Raw genomic sequence first — 19,234 nt, 5'->3', positions numbered from 1 at the left:
GGGGTGGGGGGGGGGGGGGGGGGGGGGCTCCTGGAGACCTAGAACATACCATGGGGAGAAGGATGGAGAGAGGGAGGAAGATGGAAGATGGAGAGAACAGCGCAGAAAGAGAGGCAGGAAGGATGATGCAATCTCACTCCTTCACTTTTGCCTGGGGCTGAACTGGACCCAGAAGAGACATTTACAGGTTTCAATTTGGTTTTCATTCCATGAAGAATCCACGTACACAGATTTTTAAAAAGAGGTAGTGAATGCTAATAAAAGTGTCAGAGGCCCTTTAGATGAATTGGGAAAATCACTTACTTTCTTGTCAGGTGAACAGATAATGCCATGATTAGATTAAACCCCAATGAATTTTCAAAATGAAACTATTCTCAGGGAAATCTTGGCGTTAATGTGACGCCTAGGAAAGAAACTAATTTGCAGCTGGCTTGAGAGCTTGATCCCTGTAATAGTGTGGATGTCTGCCTGCCCCACTTGCAATGGAAATTCCATTTGCAATGATCATTTCACTCCAGCAGATTCCAGGAGGAGGATATCAACAAGCCTGTGAGTGCTCCTGAGGGGGATAGAGTGGGCTTCTGTGGGTTCCGTTAAATGCAATGCATTCCTGTAGGAAGCGGAAGATGCCTCTTGATTAATTAGCCAAAGTTCCTAAGGAACTGCGGGCCACGTTCCAAGTTGAGCTCAGTCACTGTCAAGAATTTTAAAGCTGTCCACAACCCTCCAAGATGGTACCTGAATGTTGGACCCTGCCTACACCCCCAGGCCCACTAAACCTGGAAAATTAGGTTTTCTCATCCCCTTGGGAAGGTAGTAGGTGCAGAGATATGTTAAGACAGAAACTGGGGAAACCTATTCTAAATCTCAGACTTATTTAAACCCCAGTTTAATGTAATTACGTATTTGGTGGATATTTCCTCCAAGGGTTTTAATCTGCCTGATTCAATATAAATTGCTTTCGGGCTATGGTTTCTTTGTTATGTATCTTAAAGCTATAAGCAAGCTATGGGACCTGGCTAGAACTCAGGGTTCTCATCCATAACACGAGAAAATTACTAACCCATCACTGGAAATGTTGATCTGTCAAGGAATTTTAGAAGGGACTATATAGTATTAGATAGGAACTGGTAATAGCAAGTATTATTATTATTAACAACGTATATTGAAGGCGTAATATGATCCAGATACCATATCTCTCTGAACTTCATTCTTCTCATCTGTAGAATAGGGATTGAAAAGATTTATTTCAGAGGCTACTGGGAGGGTTAAATAAGTTCACAGAAGAACAATACTTACTAGCACTGCATTTATATGAGTTAACAAATTACCCCAAAACTTAGCAGCTGAAAAGAGTAAACGTTTATTATCCCACAGTATGTGTGGGTTATGAGTCCAGGAGCAGCTTAGCTGGGTACCTCTGGTTCAAGGTCTCTCCTGGGGTTGCAGTCAGGCTATCGGTCAGGGATGTGAGCTCATCTAAAGGCTCAACTGGTTGGGTCATTTGGTGATGGAGAGGAGTCCTTCTTGCAAGCTCACGGACATGATTATTGACAGGCTTGGGTTCCTCACCACAGGGGCCCCTCTACCGAGCTGCTTCACAACGTGACAGCCGGTTTTCTCCAGGGTAAGCCATTCAAGAGACAGAGTGAGAAAGATTGCCAAGGTTGGTAGCCACAGTCTTTAGGTAAACTGACCTGGGAAGCAACATCCCATCACTTTTGCAGAATTCTCTTCGTTAGAAAGGAGTCATTGGTCATAACCACACTCAAGGGTTGGAGGTTACACAAGGGAGGACATGAATACCAGGAGATGGAGATCACTGAGAACCATCTTAGAGGCTGCCTGCCTCAGTACCTGACAGATACTGAATGTTAAATGAATGGTAACGATTATGATTATTACATAGAAAATTTGAAATAAGTAGATTCAGAGACTTTATTTTGAAGCTTATATTTCCAGTGACTTGCTGCAGTCACATGTTGGAGGAATTGACAGCATACCTCATTTTATTGTACTTCATTGCACTTTGAAGATACTGTTTTTTACAAATTGAAGTTTCGTGGCAACCCTGCATTGAACAAGTCTGTTGGCGCCATCTTTCCAAAAGCATTTGATCACTTTGGGTCTCTGTGTCACATTTTGGTGACTCTCGCAGTATTTCAAACTTCTTTATTATTACTGTATTTGTTATGGTGATCTGTGACTAGTGTTCTTTGATGTTTTAGGGTACCACGAACTGCACCCATATAACATAGCGAACCTAACTGATAAATGTTGTCGGTGTTCTGACTGCTCCACGAACAGGTTGCTCCATCTCCCCCCACTCTCCTCAGGCCTCCCTATTCCCTGAGACACAACAATATCAAAATTAGGTCAATTAATAACCCTACAATGGCCTCCAAGTGTTTGAGAGGAAGGGTTGCATATCTCTAGCTTTTAACCAAAAGCTAGAAATTCTAGCTTTAAACCAAAAGCTAGAAATGATTAAGCTTAGTAAAGAAGGCATGTTGAAAGCTGGGACAGACCAAAAGTTAGGTGTCTTGTGCCAGTTAGCTAAGCTGTGAATGCGAAGGAAAAATTCTTGAAGGAAATTAAAAGCGCTACTCCGATAAACACATGAATGATAAGAAAGTGAATCAGCCTTACTGCTGATACAGAGAAAGTTCTAGTGGTCTGGATAGAAGACCAAGCCAGCCACAACAGGCCTTTAAGCCAAAGCCTAGTCCAGAGCAAGGCCCTAACTCTCTTCAATTCCATGAAGGCTGAGAGAGGTGAGGAAGCTGAAGAAGAAAAGTTTGAAGCTAGCAGAGGTTGGTTCATGAGGACTGAGGAAAGAAGACATCTCCATCACACAAAAGTACAAGGTGAAGCAGCAAGTACTGATGTAGAGGCTGCAGCAAGTTATCCAGAAGATCTAAGATCATTAATGAAGGTGGCTACACCAAACAACAAATTTTCAATGTAGAGAAAAGTGTTATATTGGAAGAAGATGCAGTCTAGGACTTTTATGGCTAGAGAGAAGTCAATGCCCGGCTTCAAAGCTTCAAGGGACAGGCTGACTCTGTTAGGGGCTAATCAGCTGGTGACTTTAAGTTGAAGCCGATGCTCATTGACCATTATGAAAACCCTAGGACCCTTAAGAATTATGCTAAAATCTACTCTGCCGGTGTTCTATAAAAGGAACAACAAAACCTGGATGACAGCATAACTGTTTACGGCATGGTTTACTGAGTATTTTAAGCCCACTGCTGAGACCTACTACTGCTCAGAAAAAAAGATTCCTTTCAAAATATCACTGCTCACTGACAATGCACCTGGTCAACTGAGAGCTCTGATGGAGAGGTACAATGAGATTAATGTTGTTTTCATGCCTGATAACATGACATCCATTCTACAGCCCATGGATCGAGGAGGAACTTCAACTTTCAAGTCATTATTCAAGAAATATATTCCATAAGGTTATAACTGCCATAGGCAGTGATTCCTCTGCTGGTTGTGGGCAAAATAAATTGAAAACCTATGGAAAGGATTCACCATTCTTGATGCTATTACGAACATTTGTGACTCGTGGGAAGAGGACAAAATACCAACACTACCAGGAGTTTAGAAGAAGCTGATTCTAACCCTCATGGATGACTTTGAGGGGTTCAAGTCTTCAGTGCAGGGAGTCACTGCAGATGTGGTGGAAATGGCAAGAGAACTGGAATTAGAAGTGGAGCCTGAAGATGTGACTGAATTGCTGCAATCTCATGATAAAACTTTAATAGTTGAGGCGTTGCTTCTTATGGATGGGCAAAGAGAGTGGTTTCTTGAGATGGAATCTACTCCTGGTGAAGGTGCTGTGAAGACTGTTGAAATGACAACAAAGGATTTAGCATATTACATAAATTCAGTTGATAAAGCAGCAGCAGGGTTTGAGAGGATTGACTCCAATTTAGAAAGTTCTACTGTGGGTAAAATGCCACCAAACAGCATTGCAGGCTACAGAGAAATCCTTCATGAAAGGAAGAGTCCATCGATGTGGCACACTTCATTGTTGTCTTATTTTAAGAAATCGCCTCAGCTACCTCAGCCTTAGCAACTACCACCCAGATCAGTCAGCAGCCACGGACATCGAGGCAAGACCCTCCACCAGGAAAAAGATTACAACTTGCTGAAGGCTCAGATGATAGCACTTTTTAGCCATAATATTTTAATTAACATATGTACAAGTTTTTTTAGACATAATGTTATTGCATACTTACTAAACATAACTTTTATATGTCCTGGGAAACCAAAAATTTCATGTGACTCACTTTATTGCAATGTTCACTTTATTGCAGTGGTCTGGAACCAAACCCACAGTATCTCCAAGGTATGCCTGTATATACTGTGTGCCAACCCCAAGTTCCAGCAAGGACTACCTTGATCTCTTTCCCAGAAAAGTGCTTCGGGTATAACCACCTGCTCCTGAACTACTTCCTGTGGCCCCGCTAGGTCCTGTGCACATCCTCTTGCTTGCAGTGCTCAGTTTAGCATCCCCTAAAGGAAGCCTCCAGAATAATGAGCTGCAGTCCTGCTCACTCCAGAAGAAATTATTCCAAATATTCTCAGAAGCTTCTAGATCAGGGGTCTCCAAACTTGTCATTTCAGAACAACCTTCACGATTTTTGCCTAAATCCACATATTATCTATACTGTTGTTTATTTAATGATTTCATTTAAATAGACTCACTTTGAACTTTTCAAAACTTATTTTTAGAAGAATTTTTAGCACTGAAGTAAATGAAAAATCATCATCCCTTGCCACAGATAAAAGAACACTGCTAAATAAAGACCCCGTGAACAGAACAATGAAGTTAAAATTGATAATACAGCTGACTGCCACCACTTTTCTCTATCTTTATTTAAAAGTGATGTTTAAACAAGTGAAAGAGGTGTTAAGGATATCTTCAGATCCAAGATCTGTCTTTATCTTTGATACAATCAAAAGTAATGGAGGAGAATTGATAAGAGGAAATAATTTCTTCACCATGTTTCAAGGTAAACATCAGAAAAACTCAATACGACTCACATACATGGTCAGTTTTTTTTGTTTTTTGCGGTACGCAGGCCTCTCACTGTTGTGGACTCTCCCGTTGCGGAGCACAGGCTCCGGACACGCAGGCTCAGTGGCCACGGCTCACGGGCCCAGCCGCTCCGCGGCATGTGGGATCCTCCCGGACTAGGGCACAAACCCATGTCCCCTGCATCGGCAGGCAGGCTCTCAACAACTGCGCCACCAGGGAAGCCCACATGGTCAGTTTTAACCAGTACGACCAATACATCTATACAAACGGTTAAACACGCAATGTATTTTTTCAGTTAAGCAGCCACAATTCGAGATGACCTTGGGCAAGTTACTAAGGATTTCACTGTTTCAATTTCCTCATCTCGAAACTAAAGTCAGTAATACTCACCCTACCTACCACACAGGAATGTTCTGAGGAACAAAGGAGAACAGAAATGACTTGTGAGAAATGGAAAGTAGGATACCAGCATGACCCATTGTCATCATTTGCTATCGTATCAGTATCATTTACTACATTCTATCATCCCTGTAAAAGTCCCCCATCTCGCTGTGCTATCTCCACTCCCATTCCCAAGCTGTCTCTCCTATTTTGGCCATTAATTTGTTTCCAAATTACTATTGCGCTGATGCTGTTTGAAATATTGCAGAGAAATGTCAAAATCAGAGACTGAAATCCCGGGTCATCTCTATGGGGGTAGAGTTTTATAACTCTTTAACTAAAGGATAATGTGACATTTTTAACCTGTTTCTAATGTTGCTTACTGACACCAAATTCATTATTCTGCTCTTTATAGGAAACATGTGAATCCATCCTCAACTTGGTATTGGAAGAGGTAAAGCAACTTCATGGACCACAGAAGCCGGACCACAAGCTCCCTGGGTTCTTCCGCCTACCTTCTGCGACGCCACCCCCCACCTCAGGAGCTGCAGTTCCAGAGGTTGGATTGGTCATCGATGGGAAGACGTTGAATGCCATTTTCCAGGGAAAACTGGAGGAGAAATTTCTGGAGTTGACCCAGTATTGCCGGTCTGTCCTGTGCTGCCGCTCCACCCCACTCCAGAAGAGTATGCTCGTCAAGCTGGCGCGAGACAGGCTAAGAGCCATGACCCTTTCCATAGGTACCCATCATGCGGAGATGTGGGGGGACGCTGGGCAAGCCCACTCTGGACCAGAGGTGAGGGGTCACGTATCGCCGTCAGGATGCTCAAGCTGAGGGTCACTGTCTTAGAGGGAGAGAGTTCAAAGTGACAATCAAGATGTGGCAGTCAGCATGTGAGCAGCAGCTGAGCAGGGTGGGCGAGCAAATCCAAGTTCTCAGGGTGAGCAGGTCTGCTAAGGAAAAGTCAGGACTTGGATGGAGGCCAAAGGCAAGAGGGGCCTCAAGTTCAGAATACCCAGGGAGCCCAATATACATTCAGGCCCACTCGCTTCTGGGATGCCGACCATGTGCCCTTCAATACTTAACACATGGCACAATACCACGCACCTCAGGTGCCTGTGGACTTGATATTCTGTCGAGTGTTGATGGCTGGTGGGGAGATCTAAAAAGTGAAGCTTGTCCCACGTTTAGTGTTGTATATTCATTTCTCAATATAAGACTCTACACAAAGCATACCCTCAGTAAACGCTGGCTTGTTGGCTGTTGAAGAATTTCTCATAGGGGATAAAATTTTAGCCATGGTGGAGGCAGAGAAATTAAGTGTCCTTACTTCAAACCTTCCAGGAACAACCAAAGCTGGTTTACAAGAACCTTCACGATCTGGGCTCCATTATCTCTCCAGCCACCTTCCTTCCCACAGCATTCAGCAGTCCATGTCCCAACCACATGAAGCTGCTTACCATTCTCCAGGAGCCTTGTCCTCTCTCGCTTCCTGACCTTTGCTCAAGCCGTTTCGTCTGTAAAATCTCCTCCAATCCCGCCTAATATTCCTTTACTCCGTGGGCTCCCACAGAGCTCCACAGCACTGTTACGCCTTCAGTGCTGGGCTGCTCAGGAGACCAGAAGTTTCTTGAGTGGAGGGGCAATGTCAGTCTTACTCAGTTCCATCCCGTGCCCAGCGCATACCAAGCACATGGTAAACGTTGCTTTTGTGTGAGGACATTCTTACAGATGGTTCAGGTTCTCTTCCTCCTGCAAAGACATGGAAAGAGATTTTCTTTCCTGGCATTTCAAATAAGGGGCCTACTTTACATTGGTGGGGTTTTTTTTTTTTTTTTTTCCTTTTCTCCTGGTCTTCAGGTAAAAGCAGTTAAAAACCAAAAAAAAAAAAAAAAAAAAAGAGGGAGTGGGCAGAAAGAATAGAGGGAGCAGAGCTTTAGCAACTGCATCCTAATTGTACTCCCTGAATTGTCCTCTTCCAAACTTCAGACACGTTCAAGGCAATAGCCCGGGATTGATTCCCAGAGGTAAGGGACTGGCTTCACTGCCACAGCAGCAGAAACAAAACCAGCAGGGCAAGAAATAGTGGGATTCCACACCTCTGCTTCCACCGCCTTGCTAACAGAAGAGGTTAAAGGGTGGATTTGTTCTGCCATGGGGAAGATGAAAATCACGCACTGCTGTGCTATCAAGGAAAAAAAAATCATGGTTAGAAGAATAACAGCAATTTACACTGACACAATTTTTGAGCTTAATGAATTTTGTTGCCAGATAATTAGGAGAAGGAAATTTTCTCCCCCAAATCCATATTCTCTCTAATATCTCATATAAATTGACTTGCAGATCATTATGAGAACCCACTGGAAAAACAGGTGGCGCCAGGAGAAGGAGAAGGATGAAGCCAGTTCAGCCTACAAATCATGGCCCACAAGCTGAGACTGGCCCACTGCATGTTTCTGTAGAGATGCTAAGAATGGTTTTTGTGTTTTTAATACTAAAATGTGTAAAAACGATTTGCCTCTCAGCAGGAACAGTTGTTCAGTTTTGCTTCTTGGCCCACAAAGCCTAAAATATTTACTATCTGGCCCTTCACAGAAAAAGTCTGCTCAACTCTAGTCTGATGGATAAGGCATCATAGTCTGGAAAAGCCAGGCTCGTGAGGAAGACCTCACTGTTGAGAGCTGTGCCGTCCAACATGGTTGCCACCTATTATATGTGGCTATTTAAAGTTAAACTTAAATAGAAATTCACCAGCCACATTTTAGTAGTCACAGGGGGCTGATGGTTTTCAAATTGGACAGTAAAGCTATAGGACATTTCTATCACAGGAAAATCTGTTTGACGGTGCTGGTATAAAAGGTGGCATGTGTGTGTATGTATTTCCATGCCCTAACCTCCAGTTCCCTGAATCAACTGACTGGGAACCCAAAGTGACTCAATGTACCTCAACCTGAAAAATGAGTCAATCCCATGTTCCTCTATTTAGAAACATCACTGAACATTGTCTCTGTCCTTGGACACCACTGACAATCTCTGATGATTTAGCTGTCCAGCATTCCAGTTGTCTTGATATGGTCAGTATACATTATACTGAGTGAGGGGAGGTTTGCTGGCCGTGGAAACAGAAAGATCTTAGTTCCAGGGCTTCCGGGTCCCTTCACTACCTGGATTACCCTTGCCGAGCCCCTGTGTTGCTCTAATTCTCCATCTGCTTCTCAGTGAAGCCCACTGTAACACCTGAGAAGGCCTTTTTGGCAAACTGTAAAGCACTGCCCAAGACTCACATACCATTGTATTCCCAATACCTAACATTGTACCTAAAAAAAAGACACAATAAATATTTGGTAAATGATAAAGAAAGAGTAGGGCTTCCTGTCCAAAGAAGAAAAGATCTCTCAGGCTAAAGTCCTGTAGCAATGACTCTTCCTATAGGACTATTCAGAGCAACATTAAAAGGATTCACTTGTGCATAAAATAGGGACGATTTAGTGCCACTTGTATAAAACTTCTCATTGTCACATAGCAGTTGGACCAGGATCTCATGACCTCTCTCCTTTCAGGTGATGGAGCCAATGACGTAAGCATGATTCAAGCTGCTGATATTGGGATTGGAATATCTGGACAGGAAGGCATGCAGGTATCATTTGCTTCAACTCTACTTGTTACTTGCTTACTCTCCTTTATCCTTATTAGTGAGTTAAGCAATTCCCCACAGTGTTGGAGGTATTTATACTGAAGAGCTTTGCAGAATATCATCTGAAAGACAGATATCCTTGCCTATACATAACCTCCATCACCACATCCCTACTGCCCAGTCCTTCAGAATAAAGAGAGTGATCAAAGATGCTTGGCTTCTTATAGACAGCTGGCGATACCCATATTCTAAAGCCAACTAGTACCCAACCGTTCAGGGAAAACAAAGCCTTCCCGATTCCCTGCTTCCTCCCTGTAACCTCCACCCACATCCAAGTTTGCAGTGCCCTCTGTGAGCAGTGACAGCCGTAAGGACATCGGAAAATATTTTTCAATTGCCATTTGAGTCGTGATGGCTAGATGGACCTGTAAGTTGCTTGGTATACCTTAAAAGTGTACCAAAATTACTCAAATTCAGCTTGGAACAAACATACTAACTTGAGCTGCTGATGTTTCCCGTTAAGACAGACCCCACCTTGGGGCTCTGAACCATTAACAACTGTATTCCCACCACCAGTGCAGACGTTAGGTGGTGCCTAAATTTGTTGGTGGGGAGGAATGAACACCGTCACCTTTCGAGTGTCTATCGTAGGCCAGCACTCTATTCGCACTTCACACTTATTATCCCAGTTAACTTCAGCAGCCACCACCCTGTGTGTTAGGGGTTGTTATTCCACTTTTTCAGATGAGGAAACTGAGGCTGAGAGCGGTTAAACGCCCTGACCCAGACTCGGACCAGGATTTATAACCAGGCACGTCCAAACCTCATACTCTAAAAAATTACCATGAACTGGGCCTTGTTTCTGAGTCATCCCAAGGGCAGAAGACACATTTCAGCTCCATGGAAAGGAAGAGCTATCCATCCATCAGCTCCACATGAGACTGGAGCAAATGGCCTGCTTTGGTGGGTGGCCAAGGGTGTTGAGAGGTTTGAGGATCACTTGCATGGAAGCCCCTACTCCCTGGTCAACCATCACATCCCTAGACGGTGCCCAACACACACTGGTTCACAAGAAAGGCTTATTGGATAAGTGGAAGGAGGTGAAGGGCCAGACCAGACCACTGGTCCCTTCTGACCTGCCCTCCTTGGATTCTAGTGGGATTTGCATTTCCCAGAGGAGAGGGTGGGGTGTCAGAGTCCATAAAGCCACCCAAGGGTGCTGCACGTGACAAAGGGTCTTTTAGACCCTCCCGGCTGTGGACCCAGAACGGAGGAGCACCCTCAGGGGAGCCTCTCTGGTGCACTGGCAGCAGTGACTGGAAGCTGATGTGTCTGCTCTGCCCTCTCAGGCCGTCATGTCCAGCGACTTTGCCATCTCCCACTTCAGACACCTCAAGAAGCTGCTGCTTGTGCACGGACACTGGTGTTACTCACGCCTGGCCAGGATGGTGGCGTACTACTTCTACAAGAACGTGGTGAGTAGCCCTGCGCTAACCTCCCACCCGAGCCTTGGGAGTCCTGGCCAGGGGACAGCCAGCTCTCCCCGCTGAAATAGACAAAGCATCTCTATGTAAGGAAATAAGTCAGGCTAACCTGGATTTTGAATCCTGAAACTGTCCCTTACTAGCTCGGTGACCTTGGGCAAGAGAATTCAGTTCTCTGAGCCTCAATTTCGTCTTTGATAAAATGGGGCTAGTACTATTTGGTGAGGTTATCGTCAACATTGGCAATACTGTCTGGCATGCACCTGGCACATAGGAGGCAGCGTGCGCACTCTGGAGTCAGATCAGATTTGGTTCAAACTGAGGCTCCTGTATTTGGTAATGGCTTCACACCTTAGTTTCCTCATCTCTAAAACGGGGATGGTAATAGTACCTTTCTCGCACACTTGCCATGGGGATGAACTGACAGCTTGTATGGAAAGTGATCACCCTATAAAGTTAGCCATTCTTCTTTTTATCATTGTTGCTGCTGTCGTAACTCTTAGAGGGCCTCCATGAATGAGATTTCTTTTCTGACTGCAAGGAAGAAGGATTTGAAGAACAACTCGCCTAACTTGTAGCTTAGGTTTCCTCCCCAGAGAGTCACCCGGATAGGCAAGAGCAGAACCCTGACCCTCAGGAGAGCAAGGGGGAAGGTTTCCACCCAAGACCCTGTGTATCACTTCAACATCGCCGGCATTCCCAACAAGGACTTCTAAATAAAATATACATTAGCAAAAATGTTTAGAGCAGGGTGATCATCTGGGTTTTAGTCTTGCCTGACTCTAGTATGCTTTGTAAACTTGAAAGAGTTACTTCAACTCTCTGAGCCTTGGTTTCCTCACCCATAATATGGGGAGAATAGGACTCTCTCTGTCCCTAGAAGTATTATCGAGAGGTTTTAGCATCAGAGCTCTGGATGGCACGGACCACTATACAATCATTTGAAGGTATGATTGTTTCTCTGAAAGATATGTGTGTTTTTGTCTTGTTGATAAGGGCCCAAAGCAGGCACACACCAACTGAGGTATTAAAACTGTCAGAGGCTCTTGTTTGCAAAGCCCTCGATTAACAATGGGCATAGGAAGCAGTCAGAGCACTGCTGTACTAAGGGAGAGAACAGGGCCTGCGCTTTTCATTATCTAGCTTGAGGACCTTTGAATAATCCCCAAGAGACTCCAAATAGAATCCAATTCCTTTTTGCATAAGGAAAAAGGGAGGATTAAGACCAGAGTGATGGAAGCAAAACACAGTAGCCAAGTAGCAGCTACAAAATGGCATACATTTTTTCCTCTCACTCCATTCTCCCAGGCCTGCTTTCAGGAAAGTCACAGTTACCCTGACTCGGGAATAGGCATTTCTGTGCAAAGTTCAATGTATATGTAAATAAGCAGCATGACAAAAAATAATGTAAATTCCATACACTGGATGGTACCATTATTTCAGCAAGCCCATGCAAACAAGTCTCTATTTGACCAGAAAGACTGTGTAGTTAGAATTCAAAATGCCCCCGTTTAATGTTTTTTTCCGTGCCTCCAAGAGAATCGTTTTTTTGAATAAGCACAGCCTCTTCTCTGCGTTAAATTTGTGAAATAGAAAAGGAAACGTTTCCAGCCAGCCATGCTTTCAGAGCTTAAATGATATTTATTTCCAGCTCAATACCGGGATCGAAATGGCGATACTGATGCCCTATTATCTCCCCTTTGCAATTAGAGGGTGGAGAACTATAACTTCCATGTCCGAAACCAATTTCCGAGGGGATTAAAACCCTGCCTGCTCTGAAATGTGAACAGTGAGTTAATTACTGCACTGTGGCTTCTTGGGAGGAAAAACAGGCTCCCAGTCTCAGCGATGCCATCACGGGGTTCAATACGGTCTCCCCGGGGTGCAGAGATTCCAGCCAGGCAGAGCAAGTGGAAACGCACAAGGTCCTAACACGACCTGTGGAAGGAAACACATTTTCACGTTAAAACTCCAGGATGCATGTGAGGACAACAGAACCACCAAGATGTACTTAGTTCGTTCAAATAATTATTGAACATCTGCTGTGTCGGGAACATTATCAGGCACTGGGTATAGAGCAGAGATCTAGACACACGTGGTCTCCACTCTCATGAGGCTTACGGTCTAAACCGGGGCTCTGCAAACTTCTTCTGCAAAGTGCCTGCTCATAACTATTGTCTTGGAGGTCAGGAACCTTGTATTTTTCTTTTTTTAAGGATTAATACAGTTTCCATTTTTAATTGGATTATTCCTTTTTTAACTTAATTTTTGTTTTATATAAGAGTATACTTGATTTATAGTGTTGCATTAGTTTCAGGGGTATAGCAAAGTGATTCAGTTATACATATACATATACCCATTCCTTTTCAGATTCTTTTCCCATATATGCTATTAGTAATAATAACAGTAATCATGTTATTACTGATTATTGAGTAGAGTTCCCTGTGCTATACAGTAGGTTCTTGTTGATTATATATTTTATATTACCTATTTTATATAGTGTGTATATGTTAATCCCAAACTCCTAATTCATCCCTCTCCCAACCTTTCCCCTTTGGTAACCATAAGTTTGTTTACAAAGTCCGTGAGTCTGTTTCTATTTTGTAAGTTCATTTATATCATTTTTTAGTTCCACATAAGTGATATCATATGATCTTTGTCTTTCTCTGACTTTTCTCACTCAGTATGACAATCTCTAGGTCCACGTTGCTACAAATGGCATTATATCATTCTTTCTTATGGCTGAGTAATATTCCATTGTATACGTGTACCACATCTTCTTCTTCATCCATTCTTCTGTCAGTGAACATTTGGGTTGCTTCCATGTCTTGGCTATTGTAAATAGTGCTGCAGTGAACGCCAGGGTGCATATATCCTTTCAAATTATGGTTTTCTCCAGATATATGCCCAGGAGTGGGATTGCTGGATCACATGGTAGCTGTTTTTAGTTTTTTAAGAAACCTCCATAGTGGCTGTATCAATTTACATTCCCACCAACAGTGCAAGAGGGTTCCATTTTCGCCCCACCCTCTCCAGAATTTGTTTTTTGTAGGTATTTTGATGATGCCCATCCTGACCGGTGTGAGGGGATACCTCATTGTAGGTTTGATTTGCATTCCTCTTACAGTTAGTGATGTTGAGCATCTTTTCATGTGCTTTTTGGCCATCCATATGTCTTCTTTGGAGAAATGTCTATTTAGATCTGCCAATTTTTTGACTGGTTGGTTTGTTTGTTTTATATTGAGCTGCATGAGCTATTTGTATATTTTGGAGATTAATCTCCTGTAGGTCACTTTGTTTGTAAATATTTCCTCCCAGTATGTAGGTTGCCTTTTCATTTTGTTTATGGTTTCCTTTAGGTCCCATTTGTTTATTTTTGCTTTTATTTCTATTGCCTTGGGAGACTGACCTAAGAAAATATTGGTATGATATATGTCAGAGAATGTTTGGCCTATGTTCTCTTCTAGGAGCTTTATGCTGTCGTGTCTTATATTTAAGTCTTTAAACCATTTTGAGTTTATTTTTGTGTATGGCGTTAAAGAATGTCCTAGTTTCATTTTTTTACATGTAGCTGTCCAGTTTTCCCAGCACCACTTATTGAAGAGACTGTCTTTTCTCCACGGTATGCTCTTGCCTCTTTTGTCATAGATTAACTGACCATAGGTGTGTGGGTTTATTTCTGGGCTTTCTAGCCTATTCCTTTGATCTATATTTCTATTTCTGTGCCAGTACCATAGTATTTTGGCAACTGTAGCTTTGTAGCATAGTCTGAAGTCAGAGAGCCTGATTCCTCCAGCTCTTTCTTTTTCAGATAGCTTTGGCTATATATGGGGTCTTCTGTGTTTCCATACAAATTATAAAATTTTGTGGTCTAGTTCTGTGAAAAATGCCATTGGTAATTTGATAGGGATTGCATTGAATCTGTAGATTGCCTTGGGTAGTACAGTCGTTTGACAATATAGATTCTTCCAATCCAAGAACATGGTATATCTCTCCATCAGCATCTTATAGTTTTCAGAGTACAGGTCTCTTTCCTCCTTAGGTAGGTTTATTCCTAGGTATTTTATTCTTTAATGCGATGGTAAGTGGGATTGTTTCCTTAATTTCTTTCTGATCTCTTATTGTTAGTGTACAGAAATACAAGTGATTTCTGTGCATTAATTTTGTAACCTGCAACTTCATCACTGATGAGCTCTAGTAGTTTTCCGGTAGCATCTTTAGGATTGTCTACATATAGTATCATGTCATCTGCAAACAGTCACAGTTTTGCATTTCTTTTCCAATTTGGATTCCTTTTATTCTTTTCCTTCTCTGATTGCCATGGCTAGGACTTCCAAGACTATGTTGAATAAAAGTGGCAAGACTGGACATCCTTGTCTTGTTGCTGACCTTAGAGGAAATGCTTTCAGCTTTTCACCAACGAGAATGTTGTTTGCTGTGGGTTTGTCATATATGGCCTTTATTAGGTTGAGGTAGGTGCCCTCTATGCCCACTTTCTGGAGAGTTTTTATCATAAGTGGTGTTGAATTTTGTCAAAAGCTTTTTCTGCATCTATTGAGATAATCATATGGTTTTTATCCTTCAATTTGTCGATGTAGTGTATCACAATGATTTGTGGATATTGAAAAATCCTTGCATCCCTGGGATAAGCCCCACTTGATAAGGGAGCACAATCCTTTTAGTGTATCGTTGGATTCGGTTTGCTAGTGTTTTGTTGAGGATTTTTGCATCTACGTTCATCAATGATATTGGCCTGTAATTTTTTTCATGTGTGGTAACTTTGTCTGGTTTTGGTATCAGGGTGATGGTGGCCTCCTAGAATGAGTTTGGGAGTGTTCCTTCCTTGCAATGTTTTGAAATAGGTGTTAGCTCTTCTCTAAATGTTTGAAAGAATTCGATTGTGAAGCCATCTGGTCCTGGACTTTGGTTTGTTGGAAATTTTTAATCACAGTTTCGATTTCAGTACTTGTGATTGTTCTGTTCATATTTTCTATTTCTTCCTGGTTGGGTCTTGGAAGGTTATACCTTTCTGAGAATTTGTCCATTTCTTCTAGGTTATCCATTTTATTGGTGTATAGTGATCTCATACAATCCTTTGTATTTCTGTGGTGTCCATTGTAACTTCTCCTTTTCCATTTCTAATTTTATTGATACGAGCCCTCTCCCTTTTTTTCTTGATAAGTCTCACTAAAGGTTTATCAATTTTATCTTTCAAAGAGCCAGCTTTTAGTTTCTTTTCTATTGTTTTCTTCATCTCTATTTCATTTATTTCTGCTCTGATGTTTAAGATTTATTTCCTTCTACTAACTTTGGGTTTTGTTTGTCATTCTCTAGTCGTTTTGGGTGTAAGGTTAGGTGTTTATTTGTGATGTTTCTTGTTTCCTGAGGTAAGATTGTATTTCTATAGACTTTCCTCTTAGAACTGCTTTTCCTGCGTCCCATAGGTTTTGGTTGATCATGTTTTCATTGTCTTTTGTCTCTAGGTATTGTTTTATTTCCTCTTTGATTTCTTCAGTGATCCATTAGTTGTTTAGCCAGAACATCTAGGTCTGGATTCCAGCTTTGTTACTTACTAGTCTGTAACCCCAGCCCCATGATTTGACCTCTCTGAGGCTCGGTTTTCTCAATTGTAAAATGAGGATAGTAGTGATATCCTCATAAGGCTGGTAGATGGACTGAGTGAGTCAGAAATAAGATGCGCTTTAGGAGTCTCGGTTGCTGTTGTGTTTGCTGCCGTTGCTATTCTTGGCCTCGTCTGTAGATGGCGTCACTTCCCGCCCTGGCGTCCTAAGGTTCTACAACCTCAAGTCGCAGTTCCAGCCCCAACTGGCAGAGGGACTTTGGTGTAGTCACTTACCCCATTTGAGCCACTCAAGCTGCCTGTGCGTACATGGAGATAAGAGTTATTGTCTTACCCAGCTAGCTGGGGAGGAAGAAGCAAGGCAAGGTGCTCAAAGGGCTTAAAAAAAAAAAAAAAAAAAAACAAGCAGTCAAAGCCTCATGCAGTTGCTGAATCCTAGTATCAAGGAGACTTTAGCACTTTGGTTCTTCTTAAACCAATCCTGTCAAGTGCACAAGTGGGTGATGTTGATCTGGGGACTCAGTGTCTGCCCATAGTATATTTCAAACCTACCTACAGCACAGGAAACAGACGCAGCCCTCTCCTTCCCAAATCTCCTCCTCTGAGAAAGAACTTCACCAAAACTCATAGGAGAAAAGCCCTCACAGCATCACAGGACTGGAGTGGGAGCGGGATGACCTGAAGCCCCAGAGCAGCAATGGAGGGGAGCCCGGCCCTCAGACAGAGAGATGCAAGGTCCATCCAGGGTCTCTCAGAGCACCAGGGTCTCCTTCAGAGCCAGGAAACCTCCCATTAGTCACCTGGGCAGAAAAGCCAAAGGATGGAGTTCCTCAGCTGAAGAATCTTGGTTAGCATTGTTATTATATAATCCAAAAACGGGACTAAGAGTTCTTGCGGGTGGTTGAGGAGGAAGCTTTGAAAACTCAGTGGCTGGTTGTGCCATTTCCTGGCTGTGAACACGGGCAAGGAGTAACTGAGTATCTCAGAGCCTCAGATTCCTCGTCTGTAGATAATGTTAAATAATATTAACATTACTACCAAGTTATAATATTTAATAATACATAAGTATAGTAGTATGATATTAGCAATGACATTAATCTTGCTAGGTTGATGGGACAAATTATGCATACCGCACATCTACTAATGTGGTGTGTACTAATATAGTATGTCACACACCTGTCACAAACAGAAGCTCAAATAACAATCGTGGTGTTAATATTACTAGTAGTACTAAACAGAGAGGCTCTTAAAAATAACACTGGCCCAGCAATCAGGGAATGAGAATTCTAGCTTGAACACAAACCCACTGAAAGCTTCCTTACAACATCCTTCACGCCTCTGTGCCCCAGCCACGTAGAGCTGAGAAGTTCTAGTTCTAATGCCAGGACCGGCTGCTTCTGTGACCTTGGTCAAGTCACCAAACCACATCACAATATGTTAGATAGTAATAGTGACCCAGCCCTTCTCAGGTGAGGAGGTCTTGGGTAGAAAGATCTTTCGAAAGCATAAAGCAACTTAGGCACAAGGTTTTCTTCTTCACCTTTGGAGCTGTGTGACCGTGAGGCAAGTGTTGTGAGGTCAACCTCCTCACGAAGTCATCCTCCCGCCAGCCCTCCTGCCCGCGGTCAAGTCGTTCTAGCATCCCTTCCTCTTACCACGCTGCTAATCACAACGACTGCCTTTTGGTATCACGTGTCATGGTCTAGGTACTACTAATCGTATCCGAAAGATGGCAAGATGACGTTCAGAAAGGCTAAGCAACTCGACTGAGTTCACACCCAACTGGGGTGTGACTCAAGCTAGTACATGACCCAACTGGGGATTCAAAACCAGTCCTGTCCGCCTCCAAAACCCTATGCTCTTGACAACCTATACTTAACAAATCGGTGGAATTCCTTTCAGGTCCTAAAGAAGGTTAGTCGTAGTAGTAGAAGTGGTAATGGTAGAATCTAAGGGATGAAAATTACCTGCAGTCCTTATACAACCTTGCCTGTCACAAGGAAACTGAAGCTCCAAGTCTGAGTAGGGACTTGTCAGAGCTCCTAAGCAGCATCTGGTGACCCGGCTGCCCCTGGGTCCTCACTCACAAGGCCGCACCCTCTGCCTGCAGGGCTATGTCAACCTGCTCTTCTGGTACCAGTTCTTCTGTGGTTTCTCTGGCTCCACCATGATCGATTACTGGCAGTTGATCTTCTTCAATCTCTTCTTCACCTCCTTGCCTCCTCTTGTCTTCGGAGTCCTCGATAAAGACGTCTCTATGGAAACACTCCTGGCGTTGCCTGAGCTGTACAAGAGTGGTCAGAACTCTGAGGTAAGGGGCTCGGGCAGGCGGGGAGGTGACCTCCAGCTCCTCCCTTGAGGTGTCAGAGGATGAGTGCTGGGCTGGCGGTCCTGTGTTCTGGTCACCACTCTGCCACTTACCTCCCACGTGACCCGGAAACACTGCTCCCTGCTTCTGGCCTATTTCTCATTTGCTGTTGAAGGTGATGGACCAGACCAGTGGGTATTTTTCTTTTCAGCTATTTCTTAATTCCATCACACGTTAATACGGGACTGCCCTAGTTAAAGGGGAAGAGGGCTTCCAGAAAGATCCCATCACCCTTATCTGGTCCTTGTCTGTAGGCTTTCAACAGAATGCCCAAGGCTTGGTTTGGGAACCCCTGGACTAAAACCACAGAACAGTCTCTTACAAGGCACAGAGGCCACACTGATGCCCTAAATGAGCTGGAGAAGTCACACAGCAGGCAGCCCGACTAGCACAGACACGGGTCAGGAGCTTGGATGCAGAAGGCAGAGAGGGGACCTGACTGCCTCGAAGGGGGAGCTCTGGGAAAAGGGATGTCGATATGCACAAGGGTACCTTTGCACCTGGGGAAAAGGAGGGCAAAGCCAGATGTGGTGCTTGAGAGCTGGTGATATTTTGGGGACAGCCAGTGAAGAACCAAGCCCCATCCTCAACCAGAGAGAGGTGGAGAGCAACACAGCAACCCCAGCACTTCCGGCAAGGGAGAGGTGGCGATGGCACACATACATCCTGGGCCCTTCTAACTGTCCCCTTCCCAGAGGCGAGCTAGCTGCATAATGTCTTCCTTGAGTAACTAAC

The 19,234-nt window shown here is 43.5% G+C and overlaps 1 protein-coding gene across 1 annotated transcript in view; it reads left to right on the top strand.

The window, feature by feature from the left end:
- Nucleotides 1-19,234, top strand: part of ATP10B (ATPase phospholipid transporting 10B (putative)) — a 118,290-nt gene that overhangs the window by 81,910 nt on the left and 17,146 nt on the right. Inside the window, exons 15-18 of the mRNA XM_024750608.1 lie at nucleotides 5,847-6,171; nucleotides 8,993-9,069; nucleotides 10,416-10,541; nucleotides 18,242-18,442. Of these exons, the coding sequence (XP_024606376.1) occupies nucleotides 5,847-6,171; nucleotides 8,993-9,069; nucleotides 10,416-10,541; nucleotides 18,242-18,442 (729 nt within the window). The remainder of the gene's footprint in view (nucleotides 1-5,846; nucleotides 6,172-8,992; nucleotides 9,070-10,415; nucleotides 10,542-18,241; nucleotides 18,443-19,234) is intronic.

The sequence above is a fragment of the Neophocaena asiaeorientalis genome, unplaced genomic scaffold, assembly GCF_003031525.2.
Source record: "Neophocaena asiaeorientalis asiaeorientalis breed wild unplaced genomic scaffold, Neophocaena_asiaeorientalis_V1.1 scaffold527, whole genome shotgun sequence".
Lineage (NCBI taxonomy): Eukaryota > Metazoa > Chordata > Mammalia > Artiodactyla > Phocoenidae > Neophocaena > Neophocaena asiaeorientalis.
The sequence above is the reverse complement of the archived record's forward strand: the minus strand, read 5'-3'. Positions and strand labels throughout refer to the sequence as shown.